Source organism: Plectropomus leopardus, chromosome 14 (genome assembly GCF_008729295.1).
Source record: "Plectropomus leopardus isolate mb chromosome 14, YSFRI_Pleo_2.0, whole genome shotgun sequence".
NCBI classification, from domain to species: domain Eukaryota; kingdom Metazoa; phylum Chordata; class Actinopteri; order Perciformes; family Serranidae; genus Plectropomus; species Plectropomus leopardus.
In genome coordinates this window covers 3,695,896-3,720,551 of record NC_056476.1, presented here as the reverse complement: position 1 = coordinate 3,720,551, position 24,656 = coordinate 3,695,896, and the positions used below count along the sequence as shown (strand labels likewise).

Genomic DNA, 24,656 nt, shown 5'->3' with positions numbered 1-24,656 from the left:
AATTACCTTGGTGCAAAAAAAAAAAAAACCCACTATCAATGCCAAGTTTGGGAACAGAGTGTTTGCTGTGTTTCTGTGGAGAACAGAAGCCTGTGGGTCGCTCTGTCATTTGTCCCAAATAACCTCAAAGCTACAGTATACATCTTCACACTCAGCCAAATTAGTGCTGTAGCTCTTCTAGTTGGTGTTGGATTTAATTGTAGTCATAGTCCCTGTCAAAATGAGGCTTTTGTATTTGGTTTCACAAAGACGAGCAGATTGAAGCTAATAAGAATTACGTGCTTTTCCCTTTTTATTGGCATTGGTACTAAATGTTTAGATTTTAGGCTTTTCATTTATATTCCAAGCCAGACTTCATTACAACACTACTGTGGTCTTTCATCAAACATTATTTCACCTGACTACAACTGCACAAAAACAACACACTGTAGGAATCCTGGAACTATATAACACCAATCTGGTTGGGAGGTTTTCACCCCATTTGGCCTCCCTCCAGGCTAAACTGGGTCCTGACTAATGGGCCCTCACAGCCAACACAGCTTTACTGTCTGGGCTACTGAGCTACTGAAAGACCACCCCATCAAACACTGAGGGAAGGGGTGGACATGAAGAGTGGGAGCAAGAAATGTGAGAGTAGCAGAGCAAGGCAGGGAGAATTTAAGTAGGAAGAGATGAAAAAACAAAGATTTATGAGACTTCAGAAGAGTTTAAAAAAAAGCAAAGTGTGCCAGACGAAACTCGCTGCCATATATTATGTGATAGAAATTGTGACTCTGGGGACGTCCACAGAGTAGACTTTGGTATATTACATGATTGTTGCTGCTGTTTTGTTTCCAGAGGATGGATTAATTTTACAGCAGTGACATTTTAAAAATTACTGCAACCAGCAAAAGAAAAAAATCTAATTTTGAAGACAAAACCTGCACATCATTAGTCATAGCCTTCTACTAAAGTTAACTATGTCTTTCAGCTATGTCCATAACACATTTTAGGAAACTATCTTTCCAACTGACAAGAGGACCCATACAATTTCATCTATGTCCTGAGGCCAGGAGCTACATTTTATATCTGGGTCCAGGACTGAAAATGTTTGAGAATCCCTCAGAGAGTGGAGGGAAGAAGAAGGAGGGACACTTACTGCCCGGGGCTTGATCGTCCTGGTCATCTGGGAAGAGATCGTCCAGAGTCTCTTTACTGGAATCAGAGTCCTTCTCCTCCTGAGAAGGGAGTGAGGGCGGAGAGTGAAAGAGGAGAAGGATGAGAGGAGAGAGGAGGAAGACAATGAATGAACTGACTCTAAACTGATGCAGTCGTTCTGCTTCGGTCCAGTCAAGCAACATTTCAAACAGTTAAAAAACTTGAGATTGTTTATATTGACAGCTTTGATGGACTCCGTACCTGACAGGGAGTTCAGGGAAGTGACTTTTAAAGTCCAAAATAGGGAGCAAACAGTAGGAGAGGAGGTACAGAAAGACATAAGACTCTTTAACTCATTAACAGGCAGAACATCTAAGTATTAGGTATGTGTGGAGACACGAGAACTTATTCAGATACTTGACACAAATAGTTAAGGCCAGAACAAATTAACTACTGAAGGACAATTTGAGACCTTTTTGCTTATTTGTTTGACTAATGGGAGTCCAGGCATCTTTCAAAGAATTTAATTTATTGACATTTTTAATGAGATTTGTTGCACTCTATTCAATGACACAAAGTTTGGAACATTGATCCCATAACTGTATAGCATTATGTGAATTTTTATTATAATGCAGGCTTTGAAGTTTTTACATAATTAATATAACATTGAGCAGATTATTTTAGACTCAATTTTTTCTACACCTGTTGGTGTGCAGTTCAGAGGATGAGATCGACAGGTGCTGTGTGTATCACACTGGAGTACACATGAACTGTACTCAAGACCATCTTTCAATTAGACTCGAGAACAGATGACGTACCGTGTCCAAGTGCGGTACACAGTGTTGACATTAAACAAATGAACTGGACTTTATGGTCGAGTGTAATCAGATCTGGGGCTTAAAAACTCCATCAGACTGTGAGATTTTAGCAATCTTATAAGTTTTGTGCAAGCTGTGCTGACTGTACGATTACATCACCTACTGAATCGCAGGCTACGACGTTCTTCTATCGACGTCAATACCCAATAACATAACTTCATCTGTGTGCGTCATCCATCTACACCGCTGTAGTGGTGAGAGAAAAATGTAAACAAACAAATCGAGCCCTCGCTATAGTGGCATTTATGTGTGTCAGAAAAAGTCTGAAGAAGAGGAGGAGAATGTGGATGCAGGCGTGGCTGAGGAAAAGAGGCCATCTTGGCACACCAGTTTTGCAACTAGAGTTCAAAGTAAGTAGTAGCATCTACTAGCATTCAACAGTGTCCTGCTAATCGGTGCATCATTTCATGCTGCATTTCTATTGGCTGGTTAGGAGACTTGGGTCATGATAGCAGTCAAACAGTGAGATTCTCATCCCAAATTCCTGTCAGAATTTGATCCCAGGCTTTCTTTGATCGAAAGACTGTGACAACGGCTATTCTTGAACCTCTCTCACTGTGCGATGTAGGACAACAGTTTTAGAGAAACAACCAAAGGTATTGCCAGTTTCTTTCATGTTGGTCATCTTTCATCTGGTACAGCCCAAAATCCCACAGTGTGTATCAGCCTTAGGCACTCTCATCTGTAGTTTCAGCTAATAGTAGGAAATTGACTTGCATACTTAAAACATAGGCAAACGATCTCTTCTGCAGCCAGTAAGGCGGCATTTACCCTTATTTATTTGAATGTGATGCGTTCTTGACATGAATCTATCTATTCTCACTGATTAGTCACCATCTACCATATTAGAAATCTATATCACTAAATGAACTCAGCTGAAGCATTTTTAATGCATGAGGCCAAGGACTGCTGTGGCATATTAGATGCCTGGTCGAACATAATTTCTGTGAGAGGGCACGTTAACACACGGAAGAATACTCAGGAAAGAACACAGGACTCACAGATGGGGACAAGTCCTCGTCGTACTTCTTCAGTTGGTTCATGAACTCCAGGTGCTTCTTCTCCTCCTCCAGCTGCGCCACGCTCTGCTCGCTCTTCTGCAGTTTCTGCTGCGTCCCGGCCAGCTCGTCCCGCAGCCACTGGTTCTCCTGGCAGAGCCGGCGTACCTGAGCCCGAAGCTTCTGCTTCTCCGACTCAACTGAGCTCAGGTGGCTCGACAGCGCCATCATCACCTGGACAAAGAAAAGGGGTTGGAGGAATTTCTTTATACCAGAATTGGTTTGTAGTTCAATAATAAATCAAATCACATATCAACATCGGTGTACATCTTTAGGTTGATCAAGCAGACAATATTCCTTTTATCCCTGAGCTAATGTCTTTGAACATGATCTCATATGTGAGTTAGCCTTGAACCACCTAATAACAATATTCATGCTAATTCCCAGCAGTCCCAGCTGCAATCATCCTGAAAAAACATTTACACCAAATTTACTCAATTCCTGCCAGTGATAACACTGCGCTCCCCACTTGAGCTAAATATGTGTTCACTAGTGTTATTCTGAGGCACTTTGGGCAAAAGCATCCACCTAATAACATATGGTGTACGGTGAAATGCTGGGAGGGGTGTAATCAGACAACGATTTGAGGCAGAGAGACACTAGGGGTGTTAGAGCAAGAAAGTTTTGCAGAATAATGTGAATCACACTGTATTTCACATCAGCTGCAGGCTACACAAAAAGCTGAAGGTGGATAACAGAGTCTGCATGGTGCAGTGTATTGTATATTTAATAGGCAAAGCCTGCTGGGAGATGGAGATGAGAGGCTCAGGCATCAACAGTGACTCATCAGTGACTCAGGTTGCTTTTTGCCAAGTGAGCAACGTCGTAACCAATTGTGAGTTTTTAAACTTTCTCAGACAAAAAAAGCTGCATTTTTAAAATGTTTTATTTCTGCGCTATAGAGTGTTGTCTCTTCAGATCTCTTTCTTCAGGAGGATTTGGGACATGTTTGTGTTTTTTCCGTAACCCACCTACAGAAGCGTAACTTTAGAAAATCTTTAGAAAGTCTTTAGAAAATGCAGATTTCAGAATACTATGTATTTAAAAAGATGTATATTGCAAAAGAAAGAAAAGGGCAACATGTGTATAAAATGATAAGATGAATTTAACAAGTCTACACTGGAACTGTTACTTGCATTTAGGGGGATTGATAAATTGATTGTACTTGAGGTATCATGATTTTTCCACATGGGATGAAAAAAATGACTCTATTGCAAACATTGAGTATGATTGTCACTTAAAATCTTTAAACTACAAAACAGAATAAAAGCACAAGTGGGCCAGTTTTGATCTATTTCATTATAACAATACTTTATTTAAATCTACTATAACAGTCCTGTATAAAATTCTATTTTAACAGTAATTTAGATGGGATTTTGAAATATCTGAATATATACTGTGTCACCATATTGCCCAGCAGTGTTAGTTACAGCCCTATTGCACAGCCCTACTTGCACTGTTGCTTTGTTTTCTTGCTCTGTTATTATGTACAAGTCAAACTGCTGTCAACTTAAGGCCAATCCACACCGGCAGCATTTTTTGAAGCCTGTCACTCTTCTTTCTCATGGAAAAAAAAATATTTCTCTATTTTATGTTTACAAAACTAGAGATATGTATTAATTGGAAATGAATATAAGTAAATTACTTGTATTTATTTCAATTAATATAGTCCCCATTGTTTTGTTAATAATTTAAAAAAAAAAAAACATACAAAAACCAATGGTTGTCGCCTGGATCTGTAGGATATTCAGGACAGCCCAATACATAACTGAACAGGCCTGATTTTTTGGTTGATCATGACTCACTCAGTGACTGACAGTCTGTGAAGCCTGAGACACATACCTGTGCCTCGCTCAGCCCCAGCTCCAGCATCTCCAGGGACTTGCGGATCATGTGGGACTTCTCCTCTACCAGGACGCCCTCCTCGTCCTGCTTCAGGCAGCGCAGCGTGCCCAGCAGGCCCTCCAGGATGGAGTGATGCTCCTGCTTCAGGGCCTCCAGCCCTTGGATCACCTGCTTGGTCCGGGAGATGATCTCATCCTGGGACAGCTTCTCCCCAGGATCCTCCTCATCCTTCACACACACCATGGTGGACATGTCCTCACGCATCCTGTAGGGTTAACAACAAGAAAATTATGTATAAATCCATTTTACATTGGCTAAAGTTGTTTTAACTAACACCTGGGCCACACTGCATGAATGAGCAGCGTGTGTGTTGCAGAACCTGTTGTTTTTTTATTTCGGTGTCCGTGTTAACAGGTCAGATCAGCCACACTCCAGCGTGAGCAGTGCTGCTCAGGCGTGGTGTTGCTACTGCTGCTTGGCTATAACAGAGTCTTGCAGATTTTTTCTGCTTGATGTGGTTGGTTTTCAGCTAAAATAGACGGTAAAAAAAGGTCTTTTCAAAATTATATTAAATCTCCTTTTAATATATTTTCAATGGCTATATGTCCCAGACATGAGGAAAAACATGAGGAAATACAAATTTATCTGTTTTACTCAAGCTTTCCTTATTCAGTTTCAAAATAAAAGCCTTCTGACAATGTTTCTGTTGACAGTATCCTTCCCATTGCTGACACAAGGCATTCTACTGTTAGACATCTCCAGGACCGTGTTGTTGACAATGTGGTAGCTTGCACGAGTGGAGTATTTGCTTTGAATTGTGCAAATACAGTAGTTACTACAGCGGGCAGCTCTGCAACAGTGCTGCAGTAGCAACACTGCCAATGTGAACTCCAAAAGAAACAGAACCTGCTGTTCGGCAAAGATGCCTTCAGCTGTTGCTCACATATGCAGTGTGGCGCGGGCGTAATGCAGTTTTAGACAGTTTGTCCCTGGAGATCCTACACTCAAGAAAATGACATGCCAAAACTTGAACAAATTTACATAACACAGTAAAGAGGCTGTAGGAAATTAATCTGACAGGGGTGTCCTCACAAAACTCACGAGTACAGACATCAGACTAATGCAGAAGAGTAAATAATTTTCTAAATCCTCCTGACAAATACGAGGACACTAAAAGCAGCCTGTTGTCCTCTAAAGACTCAGAGGTTGTTCACATTAGTATCCACTCGTCTCATGACTTCTATACTTGTTATTTCTGATAAAAAAAAACAAACCATTTATGTGTTAATGTGTGCTGACTTAGAGACAAGACAACCTGGAAAAAAGGACTTAACGGAGCATCGAATTGGTCTTTACAAGAAACGTGTGACATATTGATCCATGTCATTAATCATTAATGGACACACACCTAACCTTCAGATGTTTCATTCAAAGTTGCATCCTCCTAACCTTTTCTGGTCTCATGGCCATTACACGGCCTGATGCATATCTCTTTACAATCAATACTTGGCTCAGAGGGACAAATAGTAATGGCTTAAGCAAAAGGTTAGACAATGTGTGTGTGACTGGAGAGTTTAAGGTTCAGGTTGAGAGAATTAGAAGAAACGTTCATACTTTCCTCTCAAACTACACTCAAGGGGGCCTTGAGTGAGGCACTGACAGCAGCAGGGTGTGAGCAACAGTAAAAGCTGGATAGACAAAGGTTAAACGTAATGTCGCATTTGTAAAAAAGGCTGTTTGAAGTGCTTTGAAAAACTGAGGAGTCATCACTTAAGATTCTTTAAGAAAAACAGCGACTTTGGTGCAGCTGTGATGAAAAGTATAAAACCAAACCCCAGACGTTAAACCTGCTGCCTGCTGACAGTTCAAATCCAAATCTGAGGCTTGTGGGCTGCATGTGGTTCAAAGATAACAACAGATATGAGGTGAGGATTGTTTGAAAGGAAAACTCTGAAAGTAATAGAGAAGAGAGCTTTAAATACATGATGAGTAGCAGTAATAACCCCCAAATTGCAAAACAAAACAAAAAAAAGGAAAAGGTTACAGAAAATCACCTAAAAAATAGTTTTAAAAAAGAAGGGAGGACTATTACAAAGTTCTCCAAAAAGTGTGAAAACTATATTTGTAAATATAATAAATTTATATTTAATATTTTGTTAGAGAATAAAAGTAAATCAAATAATAAATACATAGTTGTTGTTTTTCTATTGTCAGCACTTTTTTAGTTTGGTTTTATTTTTTGGTTTTTGGTTTTTTTGTGTGCTTATTTTCAGGTAATTTTCTTGCAACTTTCTCACTAATTTTATTCAAATTTTTGGGCCATGTCTTGATAAGTTGCTTGTTGCCTTCTCCCCAATTTTTGGAAAGAATACAGATTCTGTTCAGGTTTCAAAGGATTAACCTGTACCTAGCCAGTTTAAATCCAACTTTTAAAAAAACGACTAAAATTCTACACAAATTTAGAAAATGAGGTTTTTATTTGTTCAGTAAAGTATAACAAACCCTAAACATTCATATACATGATCATAGTATCGCCAATAATAATCAGCGTCTTAGTGTTACCATAATGCGGTCATAGCACATAATCAGATCCTGAATCAGTCTTGGTGATTAAGAGTGTAGACTATTAGATGTAGCAGGCAAAACAAATGTTATTATTATGCACATATTAGCTAAACACTGCACATTAATATCTGTTCCTCTGACACTGACCAACAACACACTCCACATGCACTCCTTCCCACTCAATCCTTACTTTCTTTGCTTTGTATTCATTACACACACACACACACACACACACACACACACACACACACACACACACACCTAAGAGGATTATGACTGAGCGCTTCGGCAGCACTTGTAGCGAGCAGCCTAATAAATCTCTGTAAGCATACCAAACTATAACTGAATAATTTAAGAAACACTGACAGAAGTTCTGTCTTCCTGCATGGCTCTGTGAAAAATACAGAAATGAAACAGCTTTTCTGTGTGGCTGACTTCCCTAAGTCTTATCCAAAATGTTGCAATGATAAAATGTGTTGACCTAGCATGCCCACCTCAGGATAAAAGCAGCTATGGCACCAGGTGAAGACAGATTGACAGACGTGTCCTGAACTGCCTCAGATTTCACATTTCAGTTCAAGTGTGGAAAAAGAAGAAAACCAGAAAACAAAGCTGAAGACCGCCCGAAGCAGACAGGGCAGACGGAGGAAGAGCTACAGCTCTGATCGCTCCATGTGACTCAGCAACCAGCCTGCAGCCTATCAGCTGACAGCAGGCCAGGAAACTGTGTGCAGGAGGAGATGGAAAAACAGCAACTCCAGGTGAGCAGAGCTGTGCAGCACGAGGGGATTTCCACTTAAACTAACATAAAAAATATTTAATATTAATTCCCAACTTGTACTCAAAAGATTTTACATTTTCCTTAACAAACTGATCAAGCAAAATTACAAATATTTATGCTATTGTTGGCGTTATTTCACTTGTTTGCTAAATCGAACATTTCACAATGAACAACTGCAAATAGAAGAATTAGAGCTGCAACTAACAATTATTATTACCAACAATTATACCTACAGGTTAACCTGGTGATTAGTTCCTCGATGTATTGATTAATCACTTGGTCATTAGAATGTCAATAAATGGTGAAATATGCACACCACAATATTTTAAGGCCCACCAACAGTCCAACCCTCCCCAAATTCTGTTTATTATCAAATAACACAAACAAAACCATTAAAATCTGTACAATTAACAAACCAGAACTGGGTGACGTTTTGCATTTTAGTGTTCAGAATGTTAAACTGATGAAGTCGTTGTTAAGAAATTTTCTGTCAATGGAATAATTGAAACATGGACTAGTCATGGGGGGGGGGGGGCGCACAGTTCGGGATTAAACCCACACCGACAATTAAATTTTTATATGTAGTATTAGGGTTGGGGTATCATTGGGGTGCCTTAGAGTGCACCTGGGTAAGAACGATAGGTTCAGACAAGCACTGCAAAGCACCCCCCAAGCATAAGGCCCCCGTAAGAAGCAGCTTCATGGTGTTTTGTGGGGGAGACAGCAGAACAGTGGTAATAAAACGGTAATGAATTACTGCTGTGCCCAGTTATGTATTGGTTAATGAGGAAAATGCGCATCATGTTCATTAACGTCAGTGTTTCCATCTCATCCATGAAGCTACAAGTCCCCCACTGCTGTAAGTGAGCTGCGAAACTGATAAGCAGACCCTATTGCACAGCTGAAAGGAAAAACCTTGCTTGATATCAGACAGAACTGTCAACTCAATACACTCAGTATCCAGTCAGTTAACTCGGTGGAGTGGGCCAATTTCAGTGTCTAGACACAGGCAAGGAAAATTAGATAACCTTCAAACTGTATGCATCAAAATAAAAGCTGTTCTTACACTGTGAAACCTATCGAACTGGTAACTCAAAAGGGTCATGCATTAAAGTACATAGGTCTCTCTTAAAAAAGAATTTCCACTCCCCACAAACTACCTGTTTAAATAAAGGATTCAATAAAAATAAATATCAAAAATCACTGCTTTATACCCCAACAACACAGTGCAAGGTCAACTCTCAACCAGTGGAAACATCCCAAACTGCAAAGTACAAGACAGAAAACAACGATCACTGCAGGCTGTGTAATACAGAAGTGAAAGTGACAGCACAAGCCTTTTTTCCTGTTCTGATCCAACAGTCTTTTATTTCTGGCATCAGATGAGTCTCAGAGCACAAAGCACCTCGGGGAAAGGCACGAAAAGAACTTCTGATGTTAACTTTTGAAATGTAAATAGCTGGCTTGGAGCTGGGTGCCTGGGGACACGGCAGCTTCTCATATAAGCAGGTTAAGGCAGTGATATAAGACGATGGCGAGGCTGGTAGGGTATGAATGGAGGGAGGTGGGTTGTGTTTGGGACCAATGAAGAAGAGGAACAGGGAGTGCTTGCTCTGGAGCCGGCAGCAGGAAGAGCAGCACTGCATAGAAACAGTCTTAGTCAGCGATGTGTGGGCTGATAGTCATTAGATGATGAGGGCTGTGATTCACGCCCACAGAGAGAAAGTCTGAAAGGGCCTCTACAAGTTATATTTACTGAATCATTTTAATCTAAAATTATTGATGATATACTCATAGATGTAAGCTGGCTGTGTGCATGCTTTTATATCCATGATTCAACAGTGGCTCTACCAGTATCCTGTCAATGAAAACATTTTGCATTTGCTGCGTTTATCCGGTATGAATAGTTTTAAAAACTGGGTATGATATAGGGATGTTAATCTCAAGTTTTATGATATGATGTTATATCAATGTTCTGGTCAGTGATAGAATATTTGCAATTTGTTATTTAATCCTCATTTCAGTTTACAGTTCCGTTTTCAATATTTGTGATAAAGAAGTCTGCTAATATCTCAAAGTCTGCCACAATAATATTTTGATTCAATGACCTGCGATTGATATGAGATGATATGAATAAATATCCTCATTGTCTTTTTCTTCTCTGCTTGTCTGCCTGGCGTAAGACTGCACACACTTAGTGTTCAGAAAGGAGTAATGCAACGACAGAAATGGTGACGCATGCATGCCATCAGAATTTCAAAATAAAGGTGCATCTTAAAGATTCCGATATGTATCGATGTTTTTGCCTTAAATCAGTGATATTGGATTGTGTGTTGTTGTTGTTATATCATCCTGAAAGACCTATCGTTACACCCTTAGTGGGGTAGTTAACAACACCAGCTACATCTACAACAGCTGATAAAACAGAAAGGGTGAGAGAAAACTGAACAGCTCCAAGCACTGAGCACCAAAGATGAACAAAAAAATTAGTTAATTGAAAAAAAGACCCAAAACTATCATACAACACTCTCGCAGATTGACATTTTAAACCTGCAATAAATTACTTTTCGATTTGGGAGCAGAAACAATCTGTGATTCCTGTCATATTTATCACCAAGTTTATAGCGAACATTTTCTCTTACTTTGCTTTTTTTACACATCCAGCAGATATCGAGTTACATAAGCATTCATTAAGAGCCATATCTCTGGCCACCTGACAAATTAAAGTCCAGTGTTCCCTCTCCCCTTAAAATCTGTTTTGGCTTTTTAAAAATGCTAAATACTCTTCTGTGTTTATGTACAAGTGTTTTTTTCCATCTACCTTTTAGTTCATGACCTGAAGTGTAAAGTGAGATTATCAAAACAACCCTGATTAAATCGATAAAAGTAAACCAAATCATTAAAATTGCAGACCCAAAAATCAAAAACAATGAGCTTAAAGATGCTATAAAACTTCACAGAGCTGGAGGGAACTGATGGATGTAGAAGTAGTCAAGTGATACCTTTTTGATTTAAAAATACAGATAGCTGTAGGGCTACGCAAGAGACAAAAAATCTAATACCAGAATATTTTTGACAAAAGACCTCAATACCGATATTGCTGCAATCTAATAGGGTAGACTACTGGTGCTTTGACTAAATATTTACACAAGCTTTTTGATAAATGACCTTCAGCAATGTGGATTTAATGACTATGGAAAGACTAGGTAAAGGCAAATAATTAAGCAGCCTGAACAGTCTGCTAAGTTCAGGAAATGTCCGTCTCTTTAGTGCAATGCAGCCTTTAAAACCAGGAAAAAACACTTCTGATATTACAAAATGTAAAATTTAAGATGTTATCTAATCGCATACAACAATATCAATGACATCAAACTTTGAAATGATCAACATTGTCTATCTGTCACTGTTTCTTTTGCACTTTAAAATTTTGCAGTCTTTGATTTCACTATTTCTGTAAAACATTAGTCTTAATCAACTATCAAGCCTTTACTCGTGTTATGTATCATGTGACTTTAGCTTCAGGGAAAGAGAAAAGGGTTAACTCAGGCAGCCACGAGACCTGACACAGAGCGGCTGAAACACAGGAAATGACAAGTCCGCTTTGTATTAATGAGCTGATTTGGTGTTTCGTGTCTTTTGGACATCAGGACCTACAGGCAACACAACACTGAAGATATCAATAATACAGGAACACAACTAATAATATTTTTATGTGAATCAATTTGCTGCCGTGTTTAATTCCGTGTCATCTTCTAAAAAATGAGTTGCTCTCATGACAAGAGCACCAATAATTTCTTTTTATATTTCCATGAGCGAGCCTTAGGCGAGGGATTAAATTTATCATTTGAATCAGTGAAGTAGTTTAAGATGTTCTGATCTACAGAGACAGTAGTGGCACTGCTTCTCACTGCAGCACCCTGAAGGCTGAAAAATACCAAGAGAATATAATGGATTTATTTTTTTAAACAGACACCCACTTTGATGTATAACTTGCTTCTCTACAGATTTAAGTTCCAGGTTTTAAACTGGGTTAAAAAACGACTTTGAGACTACATGAGTTCCTCTTGATTCTTTCATTAGGGAATTATATATTTCTGTGCCTCTCTCACAGACGTTTCAGCATCATTTCACACTATTCAGATTATGCCAGAGACCTGATGAAAGAACTGATTTGTGTGACTGGCACATGACAGTGCCATCTCACCATGGGGTCGTGATGTCAGACTATTTGTTTGACATAATTTCATATCTTTTTACAATACAGCCTCCAAAATGACCACAAAGTTAAACCAACACCTTTCTAAAACAGTTTCAGCACAGATATAACATTACACCCTTCATGAAGGGAGTACAGATGTTAGATTGCACTAGTTTAAGATGGGTGTTTTCTGCAGAAAGAACACAAGATTAAAGAAAGGGTTCACAGCCAAAGCATTTCCTTTTCTGCATTCAATGACTGTATGCTGTGGTTTTCAACCCTTGGTGGGCCGTCATGTTTACTCTAATTTAAACCCAACCAATAAATCAGCCGAGCAGATATCGATCGGCGGAGATTTGTTCATGCAGGCATATATGTCAGCAAATACACAACAAGAAATGGAAACACAGAAATGCTAAAAGGTGTATAAGAACTTTAAAAAAAAGGACTGCAAGAGAATTTAAGGAATTCTTATCAAAGACATTTGTTTATATTTTGTTTGTTAAAAAAAGAGAGGAGAAAAACAGATCTCACAATGTTTATGATCAATTTGGATATCCTCATTGCAACAATATTGTAGGGTTGACTAATGGTGCTTTTGCAAAAAATTAACAATGAGATTTTTGATACATTATTACCGGTAAAGTGGATATAATGACCGAGCAGGTAAACACAAATGATAGAGCATCTAGAATAGTCTGGTTAATTCAGAAAATTACAAAACTATAATTGAAATATAAATTCCCAATATTTTCTCTGGAAGTGCTGTGTGCAAGAGTACACAACAGTAAAATAAAAATGTATTACACCTGCAGTTAGAGTCAGGTTTATATAAGCACTGCTTGTCAAGCCAACTCTGCAGCATTACAACAAAATCTGCATCGGCAACACATAATTATCATTTCCCACCAGCACACCAAAACCTTGTGGGATCTGTGAGCCCACAACAAACTGTCCCAGGAGAGCAGAGGGGTGTCAGCTTGGAAGAGGAGCCCTGCAGGTTGTCATGAGTGATCTCCCTTTGGGTGGATGAAACATTAAAGACTGTATGGCACGGTTAACAAAAACTCTCAGGAATAGTTGTGCATATTCCTTGAGATTCCTTAAAATTTGTGCCATGCAGTGTAGACTCAGAGACTGTCTGAAATCTCAAATATTCATACGACACCTCTCAGTGTTTTTTGGTTACCCAAATGCAGTGGTGGACAAAGTTTTTTTCAGATCCTCTACTTAAGTAAAAGTACTATTCTCAAACTGCAAAAAATACTCTTTTACAAGTAAAAGTCCTCCATTGAAAATGTTACTAAAGCAAAGGTAAGTATACTCAGGAAAAATGAACTTTAAGTATTTGAAGAAAAAAGTACCCAATGCAGAAAAATCTTTAAAAAAAACAACACAAAAAACCTTAGGATTATTAGGAAAACAAAGAAGTAAAAAAACCCCATAACAATCAAAGTTATTTTAAAATTTAAAAAAACAAAAAATGCTAGAAAAAAATACCCACCTCCAACAAAAACCCTCAAATTCCTCGAAATTGTTTAAAAAAAAACCCTAAATTCTAAACTTCAAAAGAAAAAAAACAACAAAAAATAAAATATTTGAAAATAAAATTACATAAATAGAATAAAACACATTAACAACTTAAAATTATCCAAAAAAAAAAGCAAAAATTATAAATAAAAAAAAAGAAGGGAAAAAAACGTAAGTGTTTGCACACTAATCCTTTATACAGCTGTACTTGTATAAACTGTTTGGTAATTTAATTTATTCCAAAACATTATATATGTCTAAACTCTTATGCTGCAAAAATCATAATTTGTAAAGTAACCAAAACGTTCAAATAGATATAGTGAAGTAAAAAGTACAATATTGCCCTCTGACATGTAGTGGGGTAAAAACATAAAGTAACGTGAGGAAAATCCTCAAGTAAATTACAAGTACCTCAAATTTGTATTTGAGTACATATATTTTGTTACATTTCACCACTGCCCAGCTGTGTGTCCCACACTGAGATCCACTGTCCCTCGGAAGCTGTCTCCTCAACACAGGCAGCTTTCACAGCCCTCAAACACCGCTCTGAATATCAATGAAAGGGACATCCAACAATATCACATGACAAACAGCCAGAGTTTCGGCTGCTGCAGTGGCCCAACAAGTGCATCCTACCCCGGCATGCTTTCAAGCCCGTGGCCGTGTAGTTCCTCCTCTTTGTCCCAGCTACCCGTCTTAAAAATGGATTAACCTGAAGAACCAGTTAGCCTCCTGTCACAGTGCTAACCCTCAGCTAGCACTCCCAGTGACAGTTAATGTGCTTAAGGCGTCTAATTCCTGCAATTAACGTAAACACGGACCACACATTGAAGGAGGTTTATCTTTAAAACATATAAAAATTAAAAATAATTAAACTGCTTGCTGTTTGAAACGATGACACTCGAAAACATCATTTTAAAAAATCAAGGAAAGTGATTAATTGGCTAATTCGATTCCAAGAAATACACGGAGCCATCCTTACCGTTCTCTAGGACATCCGTTGCCAATGTAGCTTCACTGTAACGTCCGTTTTTCTCGCCTTGTTACCGTCTAAATCACGACTTTTTGTCAATGAAGGCGTTGTTCCTTTGACAGGCAACTCTTGCTGAAAATTGTAAAAATATATAAGTAATAAAAGACAATATCCAAACTGTGTCCGGCTGGGATATGTTCTGCCGACTGAGGTTTCACTGCATCAACCGCCGTTAATGATGACCAGCTAGCTACATAGCTAGCCACCTAACTGTCAAAAACACTGACTTTAGTCGGAGCCATACAGGAAAAGCCTGTTCTCCCTCGGTTCCATGGCAGGAACGAGCCCGTGAAACTAACTCGATGGCGGCTTCATGGGGCCGAATGAAAAGTTGACGAGTCGCCGGTGGGGATGACAGCTCGCTGGTCCACTGGCTGGATGACTGACTGACTGCGCGGTGCGTGAAAATGGCGTTACCCGGCGCCCCCCTCACTCTTCCCCGGTAATGATGTCATCCCTGCCCGGATTAAAGGGGAAGCTGCGGCGCAAACTGAGCCGCCAGATTTATTCAGAGCTTCAACTGTGAACATTAAACTACTGGTTATCAGTGCAGGAAGTACTCAGATTACCAACTGTGCAATATTATTTTTGGTATCCTAATTTATTCATTCATTCATTTAACCATTATATATTCAGAAATTGACTGAGCATTAAAAACGTGTTTTTTGAAAAAACATTGGAAGAAGGCAATGGTCAACTTTACAAGAAAGTACTCAAACTTAGCACGAAATTTGAATTAAAAAATAGAATAAATAAATAAATAATAAAATGTGATTGGAAATTGGCACAAAAAAGATTAAAAAGCAAACAAAAACTAAATAAAAAGCTTGACAAAAAGTGCTAATATACAACATGGTACATATTTCAATGGCACGATTTTAAAAATGTAAATATTACTATAATATTTTCTCAAAATGTGCCTCAGTTTGTTTGGTATAATTCTAATAGTTCAATGTCTCCTTTTGAAATGAAGTGCAAATGGTATACATACATATATATATATATATATATATATATATATATATATATATACTCTTACTACTCTTTACTATACTCTTTTTCTAGACAGTTTGATTTGGCACTTTGCAATGTTATGTTACTAGTTTTTGCATCTTGTTTTTTATTATCTAATGTTTTTCATATTTTTATATTTGTATTTTTTTAGCATTTTTTTTTTATAATGTGAATTTCCCCCCTGTAACATGAATAATGGATATCCTATCTTTAAAACAAACAAATAAACAGGTCATTTTCTGGTAATCTCTTCCTGGTTTCTTAGACTTTGCAGGGCACCTTGTGTTAAATTGCTCATTGCAATAAATTAAATTAAAAAAAAAAAAAAAATACTTGCAGCAGTGACAGTCAGAGGTTTTAAATAGCAATAAAAAAGGATGAACCATAAAATGCTTAAATCATAATATCCATAATATTCCATTAATATATTACTGGAAACCTTTTATTTTCTTGCTGCAAATTTCTCCCCCTTTGTGTGTTTTTGTCACTTTGTTGTGTGTGGTTTGCTTTGATTGTGTCTGTGTTTTGTGTATGTGCTCATGCTGGGACAGCAGAAAAAAGGTGTCTAAATAATTTAACTGTAAAAGCTGTTGTACTGCTGTGCTCTTAATCAATAAAAAGACATATATATGTTAAATATGTTATATTTAACATATGATGCAAATTATATAAATCTTATTTTTCAATATAGATTTTGTGCTGCACATTTTGGCAGAATACACATATTTATAAATGGATAAAACTCTGAAAACATAGCCAATAGTGTTATACTAGAATATTGCCCACATTTTTTTATTTTTTACACACTTTACCTACCTAACTTAATACACATATTTCATTTATCATCTTAAACACTTAACATGGGCTGCTAGTGTTTCACATTGTAGCATTATACACATATTAATACATTTACTAATTACTTACTAATACTAAATGTAATTAATCAGTTAATACATTGCAAGAAGCTGCAACATATCCTATTAAGATTATTAAATATTTTTTCTTTTAGTTTGTGTGATTTGAATGGGTCAAATTTTCTGAGTGGTGCATTGCATTAATGACTGATCAAACATGTGCACACTGCGAGAAATGTGACATAAAAGAGACAGAAATGTACATTTTTTCCGCTGTCCGCTATCTAGACAGATAGATAAACATCGAGCCATGTGACTACGTCAAGGTTAAGTTCAAAACCCTCTGCACAGTTTTCGGGGTTGTTATAGCTTTGGTTTACCTGCGAATGTTTCGATCACAAGCTGCATGGCCTTTATCTGGTATCTCAAATAAATCAAAATGTTGAGAGTGGGTTTTTGCAGTGCAGTGCAGGCAGGTGTAAATAGATTTATAGACTTATTTATTTAATTGCTGTTTCGAGAGGACACCCTGCTGATGGGAAGACTGTTTCGAAAAGTAATAAAATAGAAGTAGAAACTGAACAAATCACATCAGCAGATCTCTTTGTGAACACTGAAAATATATATTTCAGCGCCTCAGACGGATTTGATCGAATCAACCACACATCAGACACAGAGGACAAAACTGAGAAAGAGATCAAACACGAGAGGTAGTTTTCAATCTTTAGAAATGGCAACAAATGTGAATTACAGAAGTACAGAAGACGCAGGAAAACAACAGTGGGAAGGCAGGTGAGTATTTTATTTCTCATCAGGTGGGAGGGGTGTTGTCTTTCTTGCTGTTTTGTCTTTCAGAAATGGTCCTCCACATGTTCTTTAGGGCGACTCGGGCCATGAGCAACGTGATGGTGAAGTTACGTCGGTACCATTCCCTGAAAGTGAGGAGGAGGGAATGCAAGATTTAGAGAACGTTTGTTAAAGTCAAATACAATCATACAAACTGACTAAATATCTTCCACAGCAAGCAGCTCAACAGCTAAAATACTCACAAAAAACAGAACTGATAAGAGAATAGCAACACTTTTTCATCAAAGTCAGTCACGTGAATGTAACTGTGCATCAGATTTTTATTTTATTGGATGATGACCTTTTTCATTTTATACTACTACTACTACTACTACTACTACTACTACTACTACTACTACCTAGAGGATTACACTGAGTTATATAACCAAACAAATAGAGTAACACATTAAAAGAATACGATACTTAATGACAACAATAATGATTATAAAAGACATGCATAAAATAACACAGTGCCAATTTTTTTTAAAAGGCTTTTTAAAACATAATAAGAAGTAATTTAAAAGATGTAATTTTAATTCTCATGGTCACATTTGATGCTGCAATAACTGCCAACTTTAAACATGAACAACACTGAAAAGAGTGAGATGAAATATACTGCAGATAAACAGCACAGGACAGTAAAGATTTGTGTTAGAAGCTCATTTTTGTAATTAAATATAATTAATTAATTTGATTTAAAAAAAATCATTATTATTTAATTTATAAGTAAGATTTTAAACAGACAGAACCAAGAGAGCAGTATTTCCTGACAAAAAAAAAAAATATTTCTTTGATTTACTCTAATTTGAGATGAAATCAGGAATAACTCTGACACAAATCAGAAGCAGAGTTTAAAGCACGCACAGAAAAAAACAAAAACGAAACAAAAAAAAAACATACAGCAGCTGCAGAGGTGTGTGTGTGTGTGTGTGTGTGTGTGTGTGTGTGTGTGTGTGTGTGTGTGTGGGCTGAAAACATCTTTCTTTATGGGGAGCCTTGAAACTAGTCAGCCACTTTGCAATGCTAATTCACAGAAAGCTCTTGTTCTCTACGCACACACACACACACACACACACGAGGTACAGTATATATATAACTGTGGGTTTACAGCTCCCACACGGGGAGACGCACCCACCCGCCCACCCAGCAGCACCGTGGGAGACACTCAGCTGCAAAAAAACCTCACTTGTTATAATTTGCATGTCGTATTCTGTTTGTGTCCAGGAAGCTTTTGTAAAACACGGCCATCTCTTCGCTGTTCAGAGTCCGCCTTCGTCCTGATGAGGAGGAGAGACACACAGGACAGCAGTGCACTTTCATTAAGATACTTTTCTTTTTTAGCTCTTTGAAACCTCAGCAAATGGGCCTGACTCCTTTCACGAAAAATAAAATAAATAAACAAATAAAGAGAATTAAATAAAATAAAAAGTGCTGCCCGATAATGATTACTTCAACTGTAACCGATACACCGATAATTTCCAGCTTCTGGTGGACGATAAGATACCGATAACAAGTCATTTCTTTTTGTTTGTTTTTCATTACCTGAGGGTATGAAAGCTGAGATGTGGTGAGTACAGATGAATGTAATTTGTGCGTTTTCATCAAAAAACAATATTTCAGATAAAAAAGCTGGACAATGAAAATGACAGCGGAGTGGACATCAGTGGGGACACCAGCGGGGTCACCAGTGGGGACATCGGCTGGGACTACAGCGGAAAATGAGAGCGGAGCAGACATTTGGAGACACCGGCCAAAAATGAGAGCGGGGGAGCGGACACCGGCAGAGACACAGTTGTAGAAAGAGAGCGGCGTGGACCGGTGGCGTGGACACCGGCAAAGACACCGGTGGACTCAATGAGAGCGGAGCAGATCAGTCAGCATCAGTAACTCATCCCCGACTTTGTCTTTCAGTCCGCAGCCCCCCGTCAGGTCTCACGGTGCAGGCTGGTCAGCAGGTCAATGATGAGAAACAACAGAGGCGCTGAGTTTATGATTATTTCTGTCTTTTGTTTGTTCATTTGTTATTTCAGGGCAGAACACGACGAGACGGCACTTTCCCGTATTTTCAAAATAAAGAGAACCTATTTGCTTGGGTTTCAAAGGTCTGAATGCAGCACAACAAAACTGATGTCGATCCAGGTTTCAAAGGGTTAAATCACCAGGCGTTACACTGGCAAAAGGAGTTGGGGGATAAAAGAGGAGCAGGGGAGGAGATGTAGAGAAACGAGACAGAAAAATACAGGGAGGGAGGTGAGGAGGAAGGGAGGGCAAGGAAGGAGGAGAAAAGAGAAGTAGGAGAGGAAACGTAAAAAGGTGAGAAAAGAAAGAAGGGGAGAAGCAAGAAAGGACAGAAGGAAGGAGATAAAGACAACGGAAAGGAGACAGAGGAGAGTTTGTTTGTAGGGTCTCGCAAAACCAGGCAGCTGTTTGATAGTCGGCCCGCAGCCTGAAGCTTTCTGGGTGAAAAAGACCCGAATTTCTCTGCGACGTTGAAAAATCCTCCTGATTGACTCCACACAGGAGGAGGAACTGACGTCGCCTGAACAGCTTTACGCCCCCTCATCTCTAACAACAGACAGGACTGGCTCATGGATGGTGAATAAATTTACGATCTAAATCTATATTCAAACATTTAATCTTCTTTTTTTAATAAATGTGTTCACAGCAGAGTGTTTTTACGTCCTCACCTTGCTCGTCACGCACAGTCAAGCCTTTTGCCTTCAGCTGTGAAATGATGAAAGCCTCTTTCTCCTGCAGAGAGCACAAAATACGGTTTTACAGTTTTCTTTCTTTAGATTGTATTATGCAGACGAACAAAAAAAAGCAACCTATAATAACAATTCAAACATGACGACATAAATTAGACAAAATGATTCATCTAATGGAAACATAAAACCTAAATTGCAAATAGCTTCTGTCAGTGGCTGTAAATCACTAAAATTATCTGAAACGAGCCCTTTCAAGTTTAAATATTTAAACAGCTGCATTAGTCCAGTGCTGAATGGATCTTCATTTACTGAAAATCTAATTTATTGCAGCAGCAAGACATAAATACAGCCGTTTATTCTGTTGCTCATCAGTCAGCGGAGACAGAACGCCTATTACACAAAGTATAAACATTAATTTCCTTTAATAACAGCTGGATGGAAAAAAAAAGAATGTATTTAAAATATATTTGCTGTTAGTTGCTGTTATCACACTCAGGGTATTTAACTCCTGATTTAAAAAAAGCTAGGGCCAAACTAATTATCATAATTACATATTTTAAATTGTGTTAGAGAATTATTATAATTTTAAATGATTTTTTCCAAGTCATTTACATGTTTTTCTTCAATGTTTTTTTTAAATAAAATACATAATATATTATATAATTTTATATAATTTTCAAGCAATTTTCTTGTTCTTTTTACTAATTTCTTGCCTATTTTTGGGTAATTTCTTCTTCCATTTCTCATTGCCTTCTTCCTGTGTTTTTGACAGACATCAACCCAAATTACTCAGATTTCGAAGGATTAATAATAACTTCTTTGCATCAAAAATCAGGATCAATGAATCTAATGCTGCTAATATAATACTGTTTTATATTGACAGCAAACTGCAGTTTTGTTTTTTGTGTGATGCTGCGCTCTGCTGGTCAAAATAAAACCCTGCAGGCGGAATAAAACAGGCAGAGGACACTAACATCTGATAATCAATAATAATGATGACGGACAATAATGTGATAATATTCCATATATGGGAGCTGACTTTATGTTTGCTGATTAAGAGGCCTCTCCTCCTCCTGCCAACACATGTACACCGTAAATTTAGAGCTTTTTTAAAAATGATAACTGCTGAATTAAAATGACAATTAAACAAGTGATTAATAGTCAACAACAGTTTGATAATAATTGTTTACATCATTAACATTCACTGGTTCCAGTTTCTCAAACATGAGGATTTTTTGCTTTTTATTTTTATTGATGTTTTAAATAAAAAGTATTTAATATTATTTTATAGTGTGGATTTAAAGAGAAACGTCATAAAGTTTGTCCATAAAGATTTCATTTTTCTCATTTTCAACATGTGTGGTGCGTGATTTTTGTCTTGTATGTTATGTTGTTGGCTCATTTGATGAAGTTACTTTTAAACATATATTTTATAAAGATTTATAGACATTTTTATTTGTATCTATTTTTTATTTATTTAAACATGTTTATTGTATGAAGTTACTTTTATTTTCGGATTTCTATTACATTACACTGACTTTTGCACTTTTTACATGCATTATACTAAGAAAATGGTTTTTAAAAAAATAATTTATGAATTTTGTTAACATATTCTATGGTCCATGTTGTTGTATTTTTATTTTTTAAAGATATTTCTTCGTGTGACTGTTTAAGGGCTAAATTTTTTTTTAAAAATCCCACCTTGCTGAAGCTGATGTTCTGTTTGGTCCAGAAGTCGTGGTTCCAGTCCTCCGTCTCCTGCCTCAGGTGTCTCAGACGTTTCTCCAGCTCCGATTCGTTCTCGGGGACGCGGTAAACGATTGGCCGCAGGTTGGAGAGAGGGTTCGGAGGCCCGATCCAGTCGTGCGTGGAGCTGGCCGCAGGTCTGAGGGGAGATCTCTGCGTAGAAATCAATGAATACACGTCATTTATACTCAGAGCAACTCATATAGCCAAAATTTTAAGGCCCCGTCATCCTATATGATCATCACCTCCCTGAGTGATGAAAAACAACCTGCAACTTAAAAAAAGTACTCCACAGATTTAGGATTAAACTCCTGTGATGCAGAACCTCAATGGACAATTAAAAAAAACAACATCAAAAATCGATGCAGCAGAACCAGATATCATCTTTACCTTGTCACAACCTGGTGCCTACATTACCCATAATGCAACTGTGCCTCCAGCTGTTCTGTCAGAGATTCAGGTGTGTTAAAAAAAAAAGACTAAAGCAGAAAAAAGTTGAAGTCAGTTCTACTAAAAATTAACATTAATGGTTTTATTTAATTTTATCTTTTTTTAAATGATTGTCCTTTTGTAGTTACTCATAGGAAATTTGAGTAATATTTATATTTTTTTTAATTCTTCATTTTTTATTTTATTATTTTATTTTGCTGACTTGTGTCCGTTTCAGCTGCTCCCTCTTTCTCCACAGGAGAAGGCTGAGCTGAACAACACGCCCTCCTACTGATTCCTACATTTATGTAACAACACTGCAAACTATACTTTAATACTTACATTTTTCTATACTACATGTCACTCATGTATACTCATTTTTACACGTTAAAGGTTAAGTCTGAAGGGCGGGGCAACGTGAAGAATTTAATTTGAGTGAACGATAAATGTTTACACACTCAGAAAGAGGCGGCGGTCACGTGGTTAAAATAAACAAACAGCAAACAGGAACCTGCTTATCATTTCACACCAGACTGCACGATGGGACGCTCAGCGAGGACGAGAAGACGATGCAGGACTCAGACACCAAAAAACAGGTAGAAACAAGTGTACTGGTAACACTGGTTTCAGTCAGTCACTGTAGATAACACAGTTAGACGAAAAACATGAATTTAATATCAAAATAAAGTTATGGGTTAGGCAATGCTTGTTACAAAAACACATTTTTGATAACAGGTTCAATCTGTCGACACTTTTCTGAAGAAAACATACAGTTGAGATGTTATCACTGCAGGCATGTAACATTTATTTTGATTTTTTTATGCTTTACACCAGAAACTGCACTTTTTCTGAAGTACTGTGGTAGAAAAATACTTTGTGTATAGTGCATAACTGAATCCCTGTTACAGTAATTAGTTCAATTCATTTTAATTTGATTTCTAAAGCCCATTATCACAAATTTGAATCAGTGGGCATTACAGCATACGACATCCCTCTGTCCTGAGACCCACAGAAAGGGGGGCAACTATGGCCTGTGGACAGATTTTTGATGTGGACCAAAAAAATTTAAAAAATAAATAAATTATCAACTGTGCATGTAGTGTATTGAAAATAATTTATTGGGGTTTTTTTTTTCATCTAAAACTATACTGGCACCCTGACAAAAACCTGGCTTTTAAAAGGTTTTAAGTTCTCAAAATAAAATAATATTTGATAATTATGATGAGAACTTGTTTGTTAAAGAATTAACTCATAAGTAGTAAATAATATTAGAGCAATATGAGCGTGTGATATGAAAGTGGGGTTTAAAAATCTAATAATATATTGAGTAAGATATTAAGGGAACATTATGCTGCATCATGGGTACTAGTACTCCATAAATCTTCTGTACTTCTACCAAGATAGTACATCAAATACAGGGCTTTTACATTGGAGGAATTACTTGTATGTTTACATGATGATACTATTATTGAAGTGAAATATCCTTCTTCCACCAAAACATTACTGTGCATATTAAATGAAAACATGGCAACCATCCCAGCAACAGTATCATGGCAACACACACAACCACACGCGCACAGGTCTCAAGGTTGTGCACGAGCTGTTGAGGACGTTCCACTTCCTGTAAGTCAAATATTCAGCATGGTGTCGGTGGGATTCTGTATATTTTATGAATTATTGAGATTTGGTGCACTCACCTTTGGTTTTTTGTCCTGCTGGGTTGCCAGTTTGGAGCTGCACTGTCGACTATTGACTGCTGGTGAGCTGCATGCAGCGCGGAGGCTGAAAGGACTGAAAACCCTCCACGTTAAACAGCCCGCCGCCGCCGCTGTTTTAGACGTCATGTTATTAAATGAACCTAAACCGTTTTTTAAAGAGAGACATTAACTGTTACTGTGCCGGTTATCCTGATACTAACATGATCTCACAGTTTCCTTCAGATGAGTTCATGTCGGTGTCCTTCTGTGTGCGCGACCAGCAGTTTGGTCATGTGACTCCCACAACGAAAAGGTGCGCTCCAAAATATCACCGGCG

At 37.8% G+C, this 24,656-nt stretch overlaps 2 protein-coding genes and 1 non-coding gene across 7 annotated transcripts in view; all 3 read right to left on the bottom strand.

Moving 5' to 3' along the window:
* Positions 1-15,451, bottom strand: part of klc1a (kinesin light chain 1a) — a 56,129-nt gene extending 40,678 nt beyond the window's left edge. For 3 of the 5 annotated variants that reach the window (XM_042500862.1, XM_042500863.1, XM_042500865.1), the window contains exons 1-4: positions 14,975-15,451; positions 4,916-5,183; positions 3,017-3,247; positions 1,139-1,217 (exon numbers count right to left, since the gene is read on the bottom strand). In XM_042500862.1, the coding sequence (XP_042356796.1) occupies positions 1,139-1,217; positions 3,017-3,247; positions 4,916-5,182 (577 nt within the window). In that variant the 5' untranslated portion in view covers position 5,183; positions 14,975-15,451. The remainder of the gene's footprint in view (positions 1-1,138; positions 1,218-3,016; positions 3,248-4,915; positions 5,184-14,974) is intronic. The other 2 variants (XM_042500864.1, XM_042500866.1) reach the window with 1 other exon arrangement.
* Positions 15,452-17,673: 2,222 nt separating this feature from the next.
* LOC121953819 (cytochrome c oxidase assembly factor 8) lies at positions 17,674-24,607 on the bottom strand. The gene is made up of 5 exons (XM_042501052.1): positions 24,320-24,607; positions 22,149-22,346; positions 20,427-20,490; positions 18,926-19,016; positions 17,674-17,825 (listed from the first exon to the last, which is right to left on the bottom strand). Exons 1-5 carry the CDS (start codon positions 24,464-24,466, stop codon positions 17,705-17,707), a joined length of 621 nt encoding a protein of 206 aa, XP_042356986.1. The 5' UTR covers positions 24,467-24,607; the 3' UTR covers positions 17,674-17,704.
* Positions 20,135-20,277, bottom strand: LOC121954175. Its single transcript, XR_006106551.1, has one exon. It is a non-coding gene; the product is annotated as a small nucleolar RNA SNORA79 (small nucleolar RNA).
* Positions 24,608-24,656: the final 49 nt, after the last annotated feature.

Excerpts from the sequence above, each read along its gene's own strand:
- LOC121953819 (XM_042501052.1), bottom strand. The coding sequence starts at position 24,466 with ATGACGTCTAAAACAGCGGCGGCGGCGGGCTGTTTAACGTGGAGGGTT. Across the intron at positions 20,491-22,148 it reads AGAACATCAGCTTCAGCAAG|GAGAAAGAGGCTTTCATCAT; the intron begins GTGGGATTTTTA and ends TGCTCTCTGCAG. Across the intron at positions 19,017-20,426 it reads GACTGTGCGTGACGAGCAAG|GACGAAGGCGGACTCTGAAC; the intron begins GTGAGGACGTAA and ends CCTCCTCATCAG.